Raw genomic sequence first — 20,877 nt, 5'->3', positions numbered from 1 at the left:
CGATGTAGCAAGATATTTTTCTTGATAATCCAATGTTCTCGGGATTGCTGCCAGGGTGTGTTGCTGTGCTGAGCTTTCGTTACCATACAGCGGCAACATCTTCAGAGCTATGTGTAAGAGTGTGCTCAGCACAGCAACACTCACTCTGGCAGCAATCCCGGGAACATTGGATTAATAGTAGACGCCAGCAAAGCTTCAAGATCATAGATATTTTTCTTTTTTCTCAATAGTTTCGTGAACTCGTTTCTGGCAGTTTACCATAATGCACTGGAATGAATGCAAGATTACTGTTGAGATCTGAATAGCAGTTTTTCACCTCAGAAATTAACCCCTTAACATAAAAGCTCGAGTATATTCGAGGTTTAAATTTTTACTACCACTGCTACACATCATCGCTGTTGAACCGTACAAATTTAAAAGCTCGAAAATGATCATTTGCCTACACTTCTGATGTTTTTCACTGCTTCCTCTTGAATTCGCTGTTATTCTCAGGTTAGAGTGGAGAATATAGCGTATTCTAGAGGAAAAATTTGGAAGTAAAATTTCTGATCAGTCATCAGTTTTTCCCCCTTGTGGATCTCGCAGTTTGGAATGTAATCATCCTCCACAAGAAACATAGAGGAAAGAAGAATGCACTCAATTTTATTATTCATGGTACTCAGAAAATAGTTGAAAAACATCACAAACAGGAACTTCGTTCGAAGGCAGCAGCTAGACTGTCCACAAAGCAAAACACATTACGACTTGCTGGCCGCCATTTCCTTCAGTGATTTCTCCCACTGAGAAGAAACAAAACCCAAAAACTCACATTCAGTAAGCTCTCACTTATAAAAGTTGCTTCTGTACTAGTATTCGATTCAATCATACTATAGCGTTCTTCTTTATAGTATTGTACAATGTCAGTATAACACTGACTCATTTTTCACACGAATCTTAGGTAAATAAAAGTTTTTGATCAACATCACTAGTATACTCGAGGTTTTATGAAAGGAAGATATTAGGGCTATGTATATTATTGGTACCTTCATTAAAAATAATTTCTTTGTTGCCATCAGATTTGTCCCTAAATGGTTGTTAGAATTTAACAATAAAAGAATAGATGAAAATTGAAACACACTTTAAGAAATAATCGGTATGTTAAGAGGTTAAGGCAGGATCCTCCCTGATAAATATTCCATCACAGAACGGATCATTTCAAAGTTGTTTTAGTAGTACATAGCAGATAAAATCCGTGTGGTTATGGGGGAAGGGGGGAAGCTACTTCCTTTAAAAAAAAATCCGACGTCAGAAAGAAGACTTCAAAAAGATTTCTTGGTGTTTAAAATTAGCTTATCTTCTTAGAGTACAACAGCCTGATCTCTTCATCAATTCTATATATCCCGTGAACTAGACATGTGATATGAACCATATTGGAGAATAGCACTAGCAGCGCTCTCGCAGCCGTCCTCTTGTACGGAGCTGCATTAGTAATAAAAAGGACACAATTGTGCCGTGTTCTGCTCAGAGCAGAACAAGGGAGTTCGTGAATAACTATGAGAGGGGGAGAAGCTTTTCGAGATCCTCTGATGTCAAAAAAAAAAAAAAAAAAAAAAAAAAAAAAAAAAAAAAAATGAGAATGGTTCTATGGGTCCAATGATGATGATGGTTAGGTATCTACCTAGCATCTCTAGTCTCATTTGTCGAAATACAAATCCTTTTCTTACCAGCTTCGTGACGAATCTTTTTGCAGTATTCGGTCATAGCAAACATTTAAATATTTTACTTATCATAGGTTCTGACGGTGGGAAGTCTTTCCGTTTTTTTCTTCCTTTTTCTAGGAAATTCTTTAGTGTCTCATTTTCTAGCTTCCGGAAAGAAATTCACGCTGCTATAAAAGCCTTTCATAGTTCAAGAGAGAATTGTGAGAGCCTACTGGATGAAGAAATGACTGTTGATTTCATTATTTTAGAAACAGCATCTTGATGTGTTAACAGTGTTCAGATCCTAAGATACGAAGTATTTGTTTTCATGATTGTTTTTCGACATACCTTGCACAACAAAACAGCGCCGTTGGTAGTAAACTTATCTGTGCCAAATTCACACACGTATTCTTGTAACTTATTGCTCAACGGAATGGTTAATTTTGGCATGATTCGGCCTCAAGGCATGATCGTTTGCCTAAAATTTCTTTTTACAAATACACAGAGAGCCAATTATTTCCTTAGAGCAGTTCATTAGGAAATTCTATAGACGGAAATTCCCGTCTATAACGTTTTCTTCTATTTACTGGCATTACATTTTGTTAAAAAAATCATTCGATCAAGTAGTATTTGCTAGCGAGCACAATCCAATATCCGTATTTGCGAGAATGAATGTAGCCGCGTATCACGACATTCTATGATGATCCTTACAATTACTCGTATCATTTATTTATTTAGTTCTTTTTCTAACATGACATGTGCAGGTACGTAATTCCCTTTTCCGCCTGAAATTAGCGATAGCATGCAAATTTAGGTTGTCAAAAAATTGCATCAAAAGTTCAGATTATTACACAATGTATGTAAAGCATTTCATAATGAATACAGTACGCAAGATGAACCCGTAAGTACTTGCGCCGTACGTGGAATAGCCATAACCCAGTTTCCTGAGAAGCTCTCCTAAAAAGATCGAACCCGGGACCCCAAGCACCAGAGGTGAACGCTCTACCACTGAGTCACCGCGGCCCCTGCATAGACCGAGTATATAGAACTCTGAGAGGAGGAGTGTAAGTAGATAATATGAATTCCAATTTCCGAGGGCAAGGAGTCTGCTTCACGTGTTCCCCTCAGAGCTTTCTCGTGACTAAATGGTGTTGGTCTTTGATTTGATTGCTGATAGTGGAATACATACGGTTTGACAGTACTGTGTAACGCTTCAGACTTACGTACACAAACACACTCTTTGTGTCGTTCTGATTTACTCAGTAATTTAGAACTAATCGAGCTTCATCATGGTGCAGTCACGTAATTTCACTGCCCGTTATGGGATGCCAAACTTGACTCATCAAACTAGGGATAATGAAAAGTATTTATTTCAAAAATTGTTGAAAAAATTATAATTAAAATCGAGTCGTTGCTTGTGTGCGACGAACACCACTACGTAGAGAAACGAGAAATGGTACCTGGATTACTCGTGAAGCAGCAGCATATATACGTAGATGAACAATTACTATTTGTTGTGTAGTTGCTGATGTGCAGACCAAATACGGCGGATCTCTTACATGTATGTTTTCAGTCCATGTGTATGAATTCTTAGATTATGAGTTCTTTCTATTATAGTGAATATTTAATAAAATGAGAAGAAATGTTAAACTAAGAAAGTAGTTTCCTACATGCGATCTAGAACACAAAAGCCCCTTGATCTTTCCAGACAATGAGAACCAGTGGGTGTGCAGCAACATTCCAATTCCCTCCTTTTCCCCCTACATTGAGCAAAGGTTGCAAGAAGGTGGTATTGCTGATATATTCAATTGCGTAGTAGAAGAATGTGCGAGAACCATTATATATACTGTTGGTGACAATTTCCGAGACAAAACTGCATATCGCAGTTTTTGTGAGAAGCTATATTCCAAGTATCCATCCATAGGAGATCCAGCGCTACCTAAACCATGGGTAAGTGGAGAACTAATACCTTGTAATCAGAGTGAACTGTAGATTTTAAAAGTAGTAGTGGTGTTTATTATGAGAAGCATTAAAAGTAGAACATGAACAGCTTAAAGGAATTTGTGTTAAACTGCTTCCTAAAGATAATTTGTAAGGATTAGTGTGAGGAATAAGGGATTAATATTGTCTTCCGAGCTAAGAAAAGATTTTCTCGTAGAAACTTCCATAGGTATAGCTTTTTGACGCTTGAAACAACCAGGAAAAAAGAAATAATCTTCTGGTGTACAGTATATACACATTATTAAAAATATATACATGCTTTGTAACTTATTTTTAAATGCACAACTGTAAAGAATTCCATACTCGATATAACCTTCTGATCCTCTCACTTCCTCAAAATCTTATCTTGTCTCAAATAAGTAACGAATGTCCATAATTGTCAATTGATCACGAATAGAAGTAGTACAGACCTTCATGTAGTGACTATCCAACTGTGTGAAAATCAAGTGCGTACCTTAGTCCCTCATTATCCTGAATCTATTCCGGAACTGTTTCGACAGACACTGTGAAATTTTTCAGTTGGTGAATCCTCGACTTTATATTGTAGTATTCATATCCTTGTTTTACATATTGGTCTTCTCACTTCAATAACACCGTTCTGCGAAATGTATGGAGTTGTTCCAGGTTTGATTTACTGACTGAAAGCATCATACAAAAGTTAGTTTCATAGTACCAATTAAAGCATATAAAAGTTTAGAAAATTCACCGGTTATAAGGATTATTTTGTCGACAATTTGATCTAGCCCTACTTGGGTACCAATGTAGTTGCGAATATGATAAAATTCATTAGTGTGAGAAAAAGAAAATTTAAGACCAGAGTAAGAAACACGTTAGAGATACGAAAGAAAGAGGTGCAATAGCATCTGGATTATCAAAACATCTAAATAGACTCAACATAGAATTTAAGATATTACACAATACTGCATCGTTCATGGTATGAAACGTGTATAATTGATATAATGGCATTTATCTATTAACAGTAAACAAACATTCTGATACGTTAAAACATCTGAAAGTGAGAAAATCTGCGAACAATTTCGAGACACTATTTGCCTAATCTAATGGAAACTTGTTACTACATAAAAGATACGATATATGAAATTCTCTGTTTGACCATCCTGTAGAATAAAACTGATTGGATAAGTCTATGGTTAAATGGGTAAAATTTCCTTCTCTTCCGAAGTTGCGGCTAAAGAAAAGTCCTTGGTATGTACTTCTATCTAAGATCACAAACGAACACTTAATTAACGATCTAAACTAACATTCAGTTAAGTCGTGAACGGTGAATCACCCAGCGAATGGATAATGCTGTAATATACGTCGACGGAATTAATTTTTTTAAAAATCTGAAAATTTTCCTTCTCTATTTCTCTTTTTGTCACTCACGAAATACTTCGTTCCTATATAGTAAGAATTGTGATTAAAAACAAAGAACCAGCTTGTTACTGTTCTGTCTTCCATAAAGTTCCATTCTATAGGATGGATAAGCAGGAACTTCCATACATCGTGTCTCCTATGTAGCCACAAGTTTTCTTTTGATGCGCTTTGAAGGAAGTGAGGAATGTCTCGAAAAGTTCGTAGACTTCGTGTTTTTTTTTTTTTTTTTTTTTTTTTTTTTTTTTTTTTTTTAATGTTTCAACGCATGGGACTTTTTATTTACTGTGTATGAATCGTAGTTTCACTAGAACAAAAAAAGCCAGGTTTGAATTTATACAAAAGAAATTTAGCTAAACAATGAGATTTTATGTACAAACAATAGTCATAAGAACTAAAAAGGTTTATTCACGCAAATTTAAAATTCTATAAAGAAAATAGAATTTGTAGTAAATATAAATATATTTACAGCAGGCAAATCTCGAATACTCCACACAAATTAAAAAAAAAAATGTCTTTCCGCTGGATTTATATTTTTAAAGATATAACGTGGTAACTGTCATCCGATGCGTAGAACATGAATCAGGAAAATATATGTAATTAATACTATGTATATATTTATTTTCTTCCTCAGTTTTATAGTGTGCAATATTTAATGGAACAATTCTACCCAATTCAGCGTAATAATAATGAAAATTTGTAATACAAATGAAAAGACAAACGTGTAAATAAGAGGGATGTGAATAATTACTAAATCTGTAGTGTGTCACTGTGTGGAATAAACAAAAGAATCCAAGTAGAGTAAGGAGATCAATGTGTAAAATAAAGATGTAAATACACCGGGTTAAAAAATCATGCTATTTCAAATAAACTACATTTTTTTTTTTTTAAATCAGTTTTGGAACAACAATGAACAATCGGAAAAAAGGAATTCTCAAGTTCACGCAGTTACCGGTAGGTTGCCTTGCTGGTAGAAAAATAAAAAGGTTCTCATCAGATATGATATTGTATTTCCATTTGAATATGAACTTACGCGATAAGTGAAGTAAATGTTATTCTCAGGAAGATATTTTATGTATGCAAATTGTAAGTAGGGATGAACATTTGATCCATGTCTTATCTAACCACTACAGTTTTTGATGAGGTTATCCGTTTATGAATGTTGACAGGCTCTTCGTTATTTTGGTTATGTTCCTTAGTATACAGTGTTTACTGAGCTCTCATCAAAGGCATGTTACTTTACGTATTCATATAATTGAGTACATTTTAGTAATTATTCATATTTGTAATTGTACAGAAGCTACAAGGAATCATAAAGTTAATAATTCACTTCATATAATGTCAACGTAATTATGGTAGTGGCAAACAAGAGCATCTAATGTTAATGACAATTAAAATGACTAGGTGTTCTAACCAAATCTTCGGTTTGTCTACAAATAGTCTGCATGCTGGCGATATTCCGTGGCGTTAGGTAGGAAGCAACACAACTAGCGACAGCTATTAGGCTGACTGTGAACTATTAAGTAGTAGTTGAACAGATGGAGGCATTTTACTTTCACAATAAGGATTGAGAATATCAGTCTTTTCGCCTAATGTCCATGCAACTCATAACTCGTACAAGTTTTTAATTTTTCGTGTTAGTGTGGATTGACGGATTCAGGCTTCTTGCTTTTGTAATAAGGATTTCATAATTTAAAAATGTTTATCTTATAAAATTGACACCCAATCCAACGGCAGCCAAATTGACAGCCTTCCTTTAAAACTAAATTCATAGCTGATGACTGAAAATTAAATTGCAGTTCTCGGAAGAACCTTAAAGTATTGTCTTATGATACTAAACATTTCTACCATACAGGAAATAATGTGAATTTTTATTTTTCCGAAGTCGCAGATCTAAATTTTACAGTTACACTAAAGCTAGAACAGTAAAAAGGATAATATAACATGTATTAAGAATTACTAAATTTACGGGAGATTTTAACAGAAGGAAAAGTTTTTATGGTAATTGCCAGTGTCAGTTGATTACCAAATTTAATAAAGTAGGAAGTGTTGCTGTATTGTTAATGCTGTTTCTGGTAGTTTTTACCTAATTTTGCATTTCAGGGCTATTTCGGCAAGCGTCTATCTCAGAAGATCCGTAAATTACGACATAAAGAAAAATGTAAACTTGCAACGTTAAGAGTCCACAACCATATGAATCTTTAATTTTGGAGACAATTTAAGACTTTTTTTTTATGGTTAATTACGTTGCATTGTCTGTATTTTTGTAATTTCAGTGACTTCAGTGTCTCGGTTTAAACAGTATTTTTATGCGATAATTAAAATCTTCCTAAAATAAAATTCCAGTGATTAGTAAATCTGTGATGATCAGTGTTATCTTGATATGTGTGAAATAAAATTCAATGATATGGATGCTAAAGAGAAAAGAACCAACTGGATTTAATAAGAATCTGGATAAGGAGTGAGTTAAGATCCATTTATCATATTGACGTGAGATCATCCGTCCAAGACTGATGTTCAATTAATTATTTGAAAAAATAAAATTGTTAATATGTGAAACTATGTGTTGTGTAGTTCCTGAATATGTATGATAAGCTGTCTAATATAGAGAATAATAGAATGAAACTGTAGTTACTATTCGTGAGAAAGGTAACTTATGTGTGCACAATGAAGGTGATTATGACGACGGAAGTTTAGATGTTCAAAGTTTAGATGAAACGTTTTAAGTGTTCAGCCTTAAGAGCGTATGACGCTGAAAGTACTAGAAGACTTCAAAAAATTTAATGCTATCAGTAGGTCTAATAAGTGTAATAAAATACAGCTAAAATTGTGAAAATAAACACAACTTAGAAAAAAAAAATCCACAGGATGTCTGATAAGGAGGAAAAAATAATATTTTCCCCTCTTCACTAAAACCATCATCAAACATGCGCACATATACAATTATTTGACAAGGACAATAATATTCATACAACATTATAAAAAAGGTGTTTTTACGTATTTTGGTTTTAGTTCGTTAAGAAATAGTCTTAAATCTACTGTTACATGGTATAGTTCTCTATGCAATTTAATAATAATAATAATAATAATAATAATAAAAATCCCGTCGAAACATCTACAAGGTGGACCATAAGTCACGAAGGGTTTCAAAATACAGGGCTCACTGCGAGTCACTAAAAGTTACTTTTTTGGGAGGTAAACTGACTTTTTTGTTTGATTTATGTTTGCATTGGCAGTTTTCTAAGAAAAATATAAAAATAAATGGAAGAAGGCAGAAACTTGTTACTCATTACTCTTCTGAAAGCTTGACTACTTGCTGCCACCAGTCAGCTTTATTCTCACTTCAGCTTTTATTCTTTCTAAAGCACAATGGATGGTTGATAAATGCTTGAGCTCTCAAGATGGTGTTGATAACCCTTCTGTGTCTATTCTTTCTTTTATCATAATGGTCTTTTAGTTTTCTCTCGTAGTAGTTAACGCTTCGCGCAACGTTGTGTGTGTTTGTGTGGTTCATCATGGTCGTCTTGTGTTATGCTTTTTGTATGTTTTTCATAAGAGTAGGTAATGAATTTGAATATTTCATGACTTTGAGAACTCTCAATGCTAAGTTAAATATAAGTCTGGGATGAAGAAATTCGGAAATAGGCCAGAACTAGTTCCACTTACTCAGAAGCTTCTTACATCTGCTAAGTCTGCTTACCGTAACTACAAAGCATACTTAGAAAACCTAAGGAGGAAGCTTAAAAAGAAGTAAAGAAGAAAAGATGAAACAAAACAACCAACAAAGAGAGAGGTGATGGAGAAATTGACAAAGGAAAAAAAGGGCATGATGAGATTTTGGTCACTTTTTGGTTACTTTTTCGTGTGCTTTTGGTCACTTTTCAATTATTTACAAGAGACCAGACCACTATGAGCCCTGAAAATAGAATAACTCCTTGCGTATGTTAGTTATATGAATTGAAATGCTGTTATAACTAATATTGCATATGGGAGATTTCTGTCATCTACGTGTGAAATAATTTGACACAAATATCCACCATGATGCAGTTTGCACGCATAAGCTCGTGCCATAATATTCGTCATTACACTTCTCGAAGTTGCTTGAGTTATCACTTGGATTTTCGCGCGCATAAATTCCGTGAGATGCTCTGTATTGTTTGGGGTTTACTGGCATATCCGTTCTTTGAGGTTGCGCGAAAGGTAAAGTCTGGTTCCTCTCAAATCTGGCGATCGTAGTAGCCAGGAAAGTCTGCATTTCGTGAAATGATTCGATGCCCAAAAGTGGTTCGCAGAAATGCGATTGTATCCCTAGATATGTGCTCTCTGGCGTCATCTTGCTGGAACCAAGTGCCTGGCATGTTCTCCACTGCAGGACGCAAAACTTCTTGAATCATCGCCAGGTATGGACGATCGCTGCATTGCCATTGCCATCTTCGAAGAAGTAAGACCCAGTGATTCTTTGGACATAACATCACACTCCACCATACCATACTGTTCACATCACAAGGTGTGGTGGACGTTGGATAACTGTGGATGTTCGGTACCGCAGAACATGCAGTTCTGTTTTACGTATTCGTGAAGGTGGAAATGTGCTTTGTCACTCATAATCAAATTGTCATTTCACAAACCAACTCCTGAATGCATGGAGCAAATCTGAGGGGAAAACCAATAATGAATTTGTTGCAGTTGTTTCACCAGTTGCACTTTGTAGGGATACATTTGAAAATCATGTTTAAAATAGGACGCAGTGTTATTCGACTCAATCTCACAGGCCAGCCCATCTTCTTGTGGAAATTTCCAGTGCTTCTTCGACACTCCTCTAAACTCTTCAATTCCTGCTTCTGTTCTTGCCAAGCATAGTCTTCGCGATCGTGACCAGTCATTTACCGAGCCATACTATCTGAAACCTCCAACCAAATATCATCGATTCAGAATATGCATTCCTGACACGAAATTGTGGCGATACGCTCTTTCTGTTACGATAATTAATTGACCTGGTTTTCAAAATACAATTCAGTGATTTTCATTCTCTGCACAACTGTGAATTTTTCTGTCGCATACTTCCTGAACGTCTACTTCATGCAATCTGCAAAATAAAAAGAAAACAGTGGGTAAAACATTTTCCTCATATTTCTGCTACGGCGATCGTAAGAAACATTCACATTAATCTTATTCTTAGGGAAAATATTACATGTTGTAACCTCTTCGTGAATTATGACCCAATCTGTACAATCCAGTTCTGCAAATATCTACAATTTGTTTGAGTCTTTCAATTTTCATTGTAATTTATTCTCTAGAGTATATTTTCACTTCATTATACAAGGTGTTAATGAACTAGACCGATGACCTGTAAGAGGGGATTCCTTCCATCAAAATAAGTTGATATGGACATATGGAGGAAAGTGCATAATTTCGAAGCTAGGGCCGTCCAAAGGCGTGAAAAAACATCACAGCAAGCTTTATTGCAAAGACGAGAAACTGGAGCTGGAGGTCCATAACACTACCGACTTCCTGGCGATGCTTTCCGTGTTCACTGCTGTCAACTACTTTTAGCCTACTTTGGACCAACTTTTAAGTCGAATCATGCTTGGGAATTCCTTATGCCCTATGGGGAATCCTTTGCCTGAAATATGTATTTTTGAATGAAGTATATGTGATTTCCTTTATGCCGATATGGATCATTGCTTCACGGATCCTCGTATTCGAATTTTTGCGATGTATTTTCCACGCTTTTGAACGGCCCTACTTTCTCCTATACATTTTACTCGTATATCTATTTGGACTTTTTTCCTTCTTATTTCGATGAGAAATCACCTAGTATAATTTGTCGGTCTAGTTCATTAATATGCTATATAATCAACATACATTGATACCTACTGTGATTATTAAAACACTGAACACACTATTGACTTTTCAGAATTTTTGAAATAAAAGACAGTGTCCATACAAAACAATGTTTATTGGACTTGTTTTTGAAAAAGTAAGTTTTCGTATAAAGATAGGAAAATTCATGATCTTGTTTATATCAAGACAGATTTTACTGAGGAAAGTTGCTTGGCAATAAGTAGATAACTGATGAACAGACAACTAACGCCACGCTTTGATATGCTTCGTTTCAACGATATCTAGTGGTGTGTATGAACTCTTGTCAGTAGTTGTCTTTTTACGTGAAGCAACAATTGTAATTGTGCTATTCAATCTTGTCGTAATTATGGGCAAGATTTGATGCAAATCTGTGGCATGCAATTTTACTGTTTTCATTCACGTGAACCAGTTGAATAGTATGAAGAACATGCAAATACTAAACAGAAACTGTTAACTAAGAATCAAAGCACATGTTTAAGTGGTTATTTTAAGAGAAAAGAGTCATTCTGTGCGAAAAACGGCTCAGTGATCGGGCGGAGCAGTGTATCGGACTCTTGAGACATAGTTGCAAAGCGGTGTAAATAAGCCCACTGATCGTCCCAAAATAATAACTTCTCTGAGGTCAAGTTCATTGAAAAAACAAGCAAATGGAATAGACGTTAACTGCTCTGGAAGGACCAATAGAACTATGGATGAGCCACATCTATTTTGTATCAAATTGGACGGTGGCACAGCGCCTTGAGATTGGGTCTTAGGAGTAGGATTGCAATAAAGAAACAATTTTTTCAAGCAAGAAATGTTACTAAAAGATACTTCTTAAAAGCACTCTAGACTGATGAATCTAAATTCCGACTTTTCACCTTTCAATACTAGAAGTTCGTTCATCGTCGTCTCGAAGAGCGCTTTCATCCCGACCGTGTAATATCTACAGCAAGGCACAGAGAAGGTAGCGTCATTGCTTAGGGATGCTTTAGTACCAAATTGAAAATTTAGTTAGAATTAATAGGATAATGGACAAAAATGTGTTACACAACGTTAAAGTGAGGAATAGAATTCCATCAGAATGCGGATTTGGGGCAGAAACTTTGTACTACAACAGGATTATCATCGTAGACATTTTTCCAAGCTGTGCAGTAATGATCTTTAACACTTTCAGCCCCATGTGTATCTTTTTGATACACAGTGAGGGTTTACTGATGGACCACGTGTATCAAATAGATACACATTGGCTGACAGTGTTCATAGCAAACTGTAGTCTGGTCCCGGGATGAAATTTACTCAAACAGGGTTGGGGCTGAAAGTGTTAATGCAAAGAAGACGCTTATATTATCAATAAATGGCATAGTCACCACAGTCACCGAAGTTGTTACACATCGAACTCTTGTAAAATGAACTTGCAGTCCGTAAATAGATGCCAACAAACTCGAAGATCTTTGGAAGGCTCTGCAGAGTTACTGGAGTCGCATAGCTTCGTAAAAGATGAATACATAAATTAAACAAATACCTGGAATTTGTAAAGCTCTTATCAAGGCTAAGGGTCGGCATTTCATTGAACGCAAATATACTCCTGTAACAGGAATATATGTTCTAATTTCGTTATGAGGAATGTTTATTTTACAGAATAAGTCCCAGCAAACTGGGTTTTGTATGGATACTTAAAAAAAAATCAGTAGTGTGTGCACTTTTGATAATGACTACATACATCTGTACTCATGAAGTAAAGGTGTCTTAAATTAGATATGAAGTATTAGTAGATATGAAATATTAATTGATGGTATTTACATCCTTCGGCAGCAACTGGCTATATAGGCGGCGTACAGTTTAAAGTAGGTTCAAAACCACTGTAATATGCTCAATGTTGTACAGAGAATCGAATTCGAGATCTCATGCCAAAGATGTGCACAATACTTAATAGGCCAGGAAGGAAGGTAACGTAATATTCGTGTATGTTATGGTAGTTTACAGTATTGAAATCACATGAGAAAAGAGCTAGATTTATTTGAAGTTATGTTTCCAGAGTAATTTTTTATGTAATAAACTAACTTTTCATTCGATGTATCATTTCATTTCAAAAATGTTTATAAACATTTACAAAGTGTCATGTGTTTAATGTAACTGTGTTTAGCAGTAGTTGTGAAAAACTCAAACTGAAACAGGTCAATCTTGATAGTATTCAGTTTTCATGTATGTTACGCTTAAAATATAGTTTTTGATATAGTTCAGAGGGACACACACAAAATTAATGCTGTAAAAATAATCGTGACCTTATTTCATTATCATTGTACACAAAGCTCATTGCAGGTGCTTCTAAAATATGTTCAAGAATCTTATTTGTAGATAGAATCATTAGACCCATTAAGTTAGTTGCGTTTCGCAGTTTATCTTACTGTGCAAATAGATGAATGTTATATTCGAAGTACATTGGACTTAGCAGAACATACAGTTTAACTGACTGCCTTAATGGTCTTCGTAATAACAAGGAAGAAAAGTTTATTGTGTACCTTCCGGATATTCTTGAATTTTGGGCTGAACTTTAAATAATGAACACACAAAAGTAGTGTCCTTACCGTTTAATTAGCGCAGAGGAATTAAAAAAATATATAATAGTTTTTATATTTTAAAGGTGCTCATCAGCCCCATATCCATTTTTTTTTTTTTTACTTTTAAAAAATAATACTCAGTGTACTAACCAACATTTTTAAGAGTTTTCGTTCTTACTCATTTTGTCGTCTTAAGTATATGACTTAATACACTGAATGCTCACTGAATTGCGACCACCCGTCCACTCAAGGAAGTGTGGCCAGCAGGCGTGCTGATTACGTGACCACCCCGACTGGCAGTATTGCAGAGAAAAAATACACTTTAGGCTACATGTTTGTAGATAGCACACTGTTATAATGAGAGGTGGGCAGGATTTATCCTCATTCCAATAGGGCATGATTGTGGGTACCCGAGCAATAGGTGCGTCAGTAACTCAGACAGCAATACTTGTCGGATGCTTGCGTTCCTGTGTAGTGAAGGTGTACAAGGAGTAGGAAGAAAATGTAACAGTCTCCAGTACGCCCCAGTAGTTCCGTCCCTTGAAGTTCAAAACGTTGGTGAGCGTAGCATCAAACAGCTCGTTACAACCAAACGAACCATCAGTGTCCGGGAATTATGTGACCAATACGATGGTGGATGCATAACGTCCTTATCCCACGCAACTACACAGCGTACACTGGCACGCATGAAGTTCCACAGCAGGCGACCCACTCGTCATCCACTGCTTGCAACTTGTAACCGCCGACTTCGTCGTGCTTGGGCACTGATTGCACAGTAGATGATTGGAAAAGGATGTGTTGGTCCGATAAATAACGATTTGTGCTACTCCTCTTGGGCAGGTGTGTGCATGTGTGGTGCGTACTGTGCAGGCATATGGGCGCGAAAGTATTTTTTGGTGGTTTTGTTGGTATGAACTGGGACCGTTGGTGTGCATAGACCACAGCGAGACATCTGTTGTGTACCTACATGTGTTAGAGGATAACGTACACGGTACAATGCAAGACTTCTACCCACACGAAGACTACATTTTCCAGGACGACAGTGCACGTTGCCAAGCCAGGACCCTACTTCCTTGGGTTAAGGAACATTCCGCGGAGCTGTAGCATATGAATTGGCCACTTAACTCACCTGATCTCAATCCTATAGAAAATTTATGGGGTATTGTGGAACGAGCTCTTCGCATCATGACTCCTGCACCGTCACTTATGGGCTCACTGTGGGATACCACCACGTATATAGTGTCATCTCCGTGGAAACATATTAGCAACTGTGAGAATCCATGTCACGTTGTGTCCAGGCCGTCCTCTTAGCAGAAGGTGGAGGAACAGAGTATTAGATAGGTGGTCTCAATCCAGTGATCACTCAGTGTAGATTTGAAAATCTTTTAAATACAATGATTTAATTATTTTTGGAAGTTTACAATATTTTAAGACGTGAAAAAAGTGGCGGCGAGAATGATGAGCACAGTTGTGACGATTTATTAGATAAATCAGTATTTGTTATTTGGCTTTTGTCATACATAGCCATTGTTTTCATTAAAGTGCTTAAGATTCATAGCAATGTCGAATGTTCGCATGTTTTGGCTTACGCTCATGTGTCTCTTATTTGAGCCAAATTGACATGATGATTCATATGAACAGTAAACAGTTGAAGTATTCATGAACAAACTCAAATAAATATGTGGACGAGAGGGACATACACGGGAATCTCACAAGATGACAGTGAGGTACCTAATTTATTATTTATTTATACATATTTCTGATTATTAGATAGCCTTTATCAAAGTGATGATCATATCCAAAAAGCTAAACTTTGTATCTGCCTGTTTTCGAAAAAAATCGACTTTAAAAAGTATGATGGCACTTTGCAACAATATCTCACGAACTGAGAAAAATTGAACCATTCTAAACATAGGATGTCGTTGTAACTTACTTCTTACAAATTTCCCTAGGAGCCAGGTGTAGAGATAGGCGAAACTGACACACTCCGTTTCCCATTTACCTTAATCTACATGTTGCATTGCTTTTTGGAATGCTGTGTATCGTTTGTGATGGCTATGTAATGAGCTAATAGGATCTTTGGTACCTCATTAGCATATAGGATCTTTGGTACCTCATTAGCATCTCATGAGTGTAAGACTTGTCTGAACAGAAGTAAATTACTGATCTATGTTGTTCCTGAGAGAATTTTATTTTATCCATAAAAAATAAAGGTGCATGAGAAATGATTTTGAATTTTTTGTAATATTACTACAAACCCTGAATTGTTTCAGTGGTATATTTGAATAAAAGCCTAAAATAATATGCTTATTGAATTTTACTGTTCTCTTATGTAGTATATATATATTTTGCGTGGCCTGTGTTCCTGCATAAATTGCTACTTCAATTGTTCACATATATATCTCAATTATAGAACCTAGACGATAATACCATAGAACAAAGTATGGTGTCAGTTATACTGTCTACACGTACACAAACATAATTGATTTTTCGATTTTATTATTACTCGAGCAGTTGTAAACAAGGACTAGCAAATAGTCTTTGAGATTAGAGAACTCACAAGTTCAGTTACCCCATTTTTAATTATCTTTCTTTGATATACAGGGTGGCGTCCCGCCGACTCTTCAATTTTAAAGGTTTATATTTACTAACAGGTAGCGTTTAGGAAAACCCTTCTGAGAGGACATATCGTGCTATTAATTGCCTGACAGTTACAAACTTACTTACAGAATACATTATCAGGAGGATGGCGTCTATTTCTATCAAAGGTTTGCTGCAATCGGAACTTTCTCAGAGGAACATTCAGGACTGTTATCTCATGTTTTGGAGGCATTTTATGGCTGCCTCGCTCCCCGACTTGTCCGTTCCCAACTATTATCATTATTATTATTATTATTATTATTATTATTATTATTATTATTATTATTATTATTATTATTATTATTACTAGCAGCGTTCACCCCGCTTCGCTGCGGTCACCCTGGAACGCAATAAACTTTGTTACTTAGATAATTTTTACTTTTTCGCTTTCAAGTGATATGATAAAAACCATAGAAGAATGTTAACATTATATCGCCTGTCATTTATGTTAACCCGCCGAGTGACACGGTCATGTGGGTTGCATATAAATACGGTTAGATTTAGCTATGATGAGCTAACAAAGGATTTGTACGTTATGGACACTTGAATGGTCAATTATCTCAAGACACTGGTAATTAAAAATTAAAGTGATATGATAAAAACCATCTAGGGTCCAAATCCTAATAACCCCCCAAAAATAAAAGAAATTGGTTCAGCCGTATTAGCGTGATGAGGTAACAAAGGATTTGTGCGTTCTCTTTTATATATATAGATTATTATTATTATTATGAGGACCACCTTTAAAGACAAGGTCCGTCGACGCCTGACAATTTCTGATTTGAAGGATGCCATTATTATAGAGATTGCGGCCATACGGTACGTTGGTGGAACATGTGTTTGCAAATTTCGTGAACCATTGACTGTAATTAATGCCATTTTCCTGAAGTTGTATTTCGCAAGTAAGTTCGCAACCGTCTGGTAATTAGTGGCAAGATATGTCCTCTCAGAAGGCATCTTTCTTGTTTTCGTGAACGTCCCGTGTTAGTAGATATAAACCTTTGAAATTTGAGAGACGGCGACCCGCCATCCTGTATGAACCCCAGTAATTAAATTTGTTTTTGTGTTTGTGTTCGGCAAGGAACTATATATTAGTTTAAATTGATTTATCCGCATTTTTAAGTTTTTCTTTTCTTCTTCGAGCAGGAGAGGGAATGTAAGTCTATAATAAGGGTGTCAGTCAACCGGTAGTTGCTTATTTGTAAAGCAAAACTTTAGAATACTTATTTCAAACTATTATGCTCGCATCTATGTAATTCTGCATATGAATAGTTACGGTCTACTGTTAATATGAATCTAAAGTTTACAATCCTAAAGATAATTTTGGACTACCAGTGCTAATTGTGAGTGAATGAACAATAAAATGAAGAAGCAGTTCTTAGAAATGTTTGCTTAATTTGTAAAGAATTTAAACTGTAAAGTTTAAAAATTATTTTTGCAGTGTTATACCCAATACTAGATGGAATTGAAGCAGTGTTAATATTGAATAAACAACTATCAATTAGCATTTAAGTATGAGTTCGACTTAAATACGATGCAAGGTTTTAACGCTGTGCCACGGAATTATAGTCGTCAGCATTTTTTTAAAAAAAATTAGTGAATAATTTCAGTGTCAAAAATCATAAAACTTTTTGTGTTGAAGTTACTGACAAAGGAAGGAGGTAAGTATCCATAGTTTGGTGGGGACTGTACAGCGTATTGAAAATCCATTTCTCTTTGAGAAGTTCCATACCATTACTTCTAGATAAAATTACAGAAAACAGGCGTATATTCATATTTTTTTAAAGCCTCCCTGTTGTAAATCTGTGTTAATAATACGTGCTAGTAAGGAGGCTAATAGGAAGCTTTCAAAAGGAAGAAAATTATCATATTTTGGAGATTGACTGTTCAAACTTCAACTATTTGGGCTGTTAAATTCAGCCTTTCACGCATGAAATATACATGCACTGGCATACTGATTTGAACACAGTGTATTAATATATGTTCCTTTCTGTTATATAAATAGTTTAATTCGTTTATTGGAACTAATAAAAGCATGATTTCTAAACGAAACATGCACATTAGAATATTTTAATTAGGCACTGATAATTACTGTCGTAAATTTCAGGCGTTTCGTTGCACGAAAGTAATAGTTTGGAAGTTTACATACATGACGACTGGTATCGTAATTACACAATTCAAATCATTTCAAAACATAGCGTTGTGCACCTGAATAGAACGTTTGCATCCTTTCTCGTCTCTCTGTTTTCAAGACCTTACTATTCTTTTTCTAACTCTTACAATTTTGCTTTCAATTTGAATATGTAAATGCAAGAGTGTGGAACTGCTCGAAGCCATAGACAATAGGAATAGGTGATTTTTCTATTCATCAACCTAAGACAGAACAACTTCCAACTGTTTCACTGGAGCCGATCATAGTGTCACACCCTGAGCGGGTGACAGTGGTGAAACGGTGTTCATTTTATCGTCAACAGTCATTCAACATAATCACCTTACGTTGCTGTGCTCTCATTCCTGATCACTTGTGGATTTTAGGCTGTTGTATATATTTTCAACAGAGTCATATCTTAAAAATCACACTTTCTCAGACAATAAGAAAATTAATGTCGTAGAGAGAAAGCAGTTAAATATGTGGTAACTCGTCACCTATTGCAGATAAGTGCTCTATTTATTCCTCTTCCTATAATGAAATATTAGGTATATTAAAGGATCATTGCTTTTTAGTACAACTTATCGCTTTTTAAGGGAGAGATTGGGAACTGAATTTCAGAATAGTAATTTTCAGCAGTCAGCAAACCAATAGGATTTACTGAAAACTTCAAGTTTTTTTTTTTTTTTCAGCTAGATTTGCGGACTTCAAGTTAAAAGACATGTCACAATCCTGTGTTAAAATTGAAGTTGTTAAACAGTACAGATAAATATACACAATTTTCTAGTTTCGTTATGTTTATTTTTGTATCTAGACAGTCGATTTCCTTCACCTTAAGAAAATTAGATCTCATATCTAAATTCTTTCTTCTTTATTGCGCGATATTTTTTTCGGAGTCAGTTGTTATTCTAAGGATTAAAGTAGCAATTGCGTGTTTTATTGAAATATAGACCATTTGGATAAGCCAGTCTGATATTTCTCTCCCCTATAATGAAATACTAGTAAAACAAATTTAAGCATTTATTGTACAAGATAATATCAAGAAGTTTCGAGACTAGTTCTGTTTACAAGAAAGTACTTTATCTACCTTTACACACTATATCACCTTCAAAATAGTCACCTTGTATAGCAATACAGCGCTTTTAACGTTTCTACCACTGGTGGAGTGTGACGTGAAACTCTTCTTTTCGAAACGTGTCAAGCACATGCGATTCGCGTTGGATCTCCGCAGTAATGTCCCAATGGTGACCTTTGAACCTGATCTTCAGCTTCGGGAAGATCACAGGAGCCAAATCTGGCGAGTAGGGTGGGTGTGGAGGTGCAGTCTTCTTGTTTCTAGTGAGAAACTCTCATGTTAGAAGAGAACGGTGACAGGGTGCGTTGTCGACTTGGAGTAGACAGTTTTCCGCGCACTACAGATCAGGTCACTTTCGCCGAATATCACCCTCAGACGCCTTTAAACCTGGCAGTAGAAATCCTTATTCACGATCTGGCTCCTGGCGACGAATTCATGGTGCACAATACCACGAATGTGGAAAACGATGATGAGCATGCACTTTGTCGAGTTGCGGACCTGTCACTCCTTTCTTGGTCGTGGAGATGATGAGCTCTTCCACTGTGAAGATAGTTTCTTTGTCTCAAAGTCGTACCCGTACAGTCAAGTTTCCTTACCGGAATGATCCTCGACATGAAGGACGGTCATCCACGACACGGTGACGGTGTATTTCTCCTTTTCCTGGATTAGCATCCTGGGGACGAACTTAGCAGCAATACGGCTCATGTTCAAAACACACATGAAGATTGCTTGCATTGTTCTTTATGACACACCGATAATGACAGCAATGTTATGGATTGTTCTCAGACGATCCTTATGCATAAGTTGCCGAATTGTTTCGACATTTTCTTGTGTTATCCTCGTTGAAGGTCGTCCTGATTTCTCATCGTCTTCCAGTGATGTTTTTCTGCTCTTAAAGCGCCCATGCCACTAAAAAAAACCTCGAACGACTCATTGCAGCATCACCTTACACTTGCCGTATCATGCCAAGCGTCTCTGTGGCTGATTTATCCTGTTACACACAGAATTTCGTGTTCGCTCGTTGTTCTAACTTCCTATCCATGATGAAATCGCAGACGTAGTAGACGAACGTGGTCAGAATAGCACCAGCTGCAGAGATCCCGATGTACATAGGACAATGTGTCTTGGCACACTGATTTATGAAAGTCGGTGCTTCCTGTGCCTGTACGTACACCCTTGCGCTGCCATCTGTCTGTTATAGAACTAGTCTTGAAACTTTTTGATACCACCTTGTAATTTCATTTTCGAAGCATTAAACCATGTTTTGATAATACAAGAATAAATACTATTTTCAGAGTATGCAGACATCGTTCAAATCCAGGTCCCACATATTCCATTTCCCGTTCTTGATCCTTCCTTAGAGAGGAAGCTTCAGCAAGAGATAATGCCACCACATGTTATTCAGAGAGTCATTGATGCGTGTGTAGACACAATCTTCAGTGTTGGTGCCGATAAAGTATTGAAAGATAGATACGCGTACTTAGACTTTTGCAAGAAATTTTACATGAGATACCCTGGAATAGCCGAGCCAGGAGATCCTCCATGGGTGAGTTTAAC

The 20,877-nt window shown here is 36.1% G+C and overlaps 1 protein-coding gene across 25 annotated transcripts in view; it reads left to right on the top strand.

Moving 5' to 3' along the window:
* Positions 1-20,877, top strand: part of LOC145662627 (uncharacterized) — a 257,675-nt gene that overhangs the window by 81,943 nt on the left and 154,855 nt on the right. For 5 of the 25 annotated variants that reach the window (XR_014127071.1, XM_081728384.1, XM_081728377.1 and 2 more), the window contains exon 5: positions 20,616-20,866. The exons of 16 other annotated variants lie outside the window; for them this stretch is intronic. Coding sequence is in view for 8 of the 9 variants with exons in the window: in XM_081728384.1 (XP_081584510.1) it covers positions 20,616-20,866 (251 nt within the window). In the remaining variant the exon portion in view is untranslated. Of the gene's footprint in view, positions 1-3,387; positions 3,630-7,157; positions 7,901-20,615; positions 20,867-20,877 lie in introns of those variants that run through there. 4 more of the 25 variants (XM_081728386.1, XM_081728380.1, XM_081728385.1 and 1 more) reach the window with 3 other exon arrangements.

The sequence above is a fragment of the Thermobia domestica genome, chromosome 10 (assembly GCF_964235325.1).
Source record: "Thermobia domestica chromosome 10, izTheDome1.hap1.1, whole genome shotgun sequence".
NCBI classification, from domain to species: Eukaryota; Metazoa; Arthropoda; class Insecta; order Zygentoma; family Lepismatidae; genus Thermobia; species Thermobia domestica.
The sequence above is the reverse complement of the archived record's forward strand: the minus strand, read 5'-3'. Positions and strand labels throughout refer to the sequence as shown.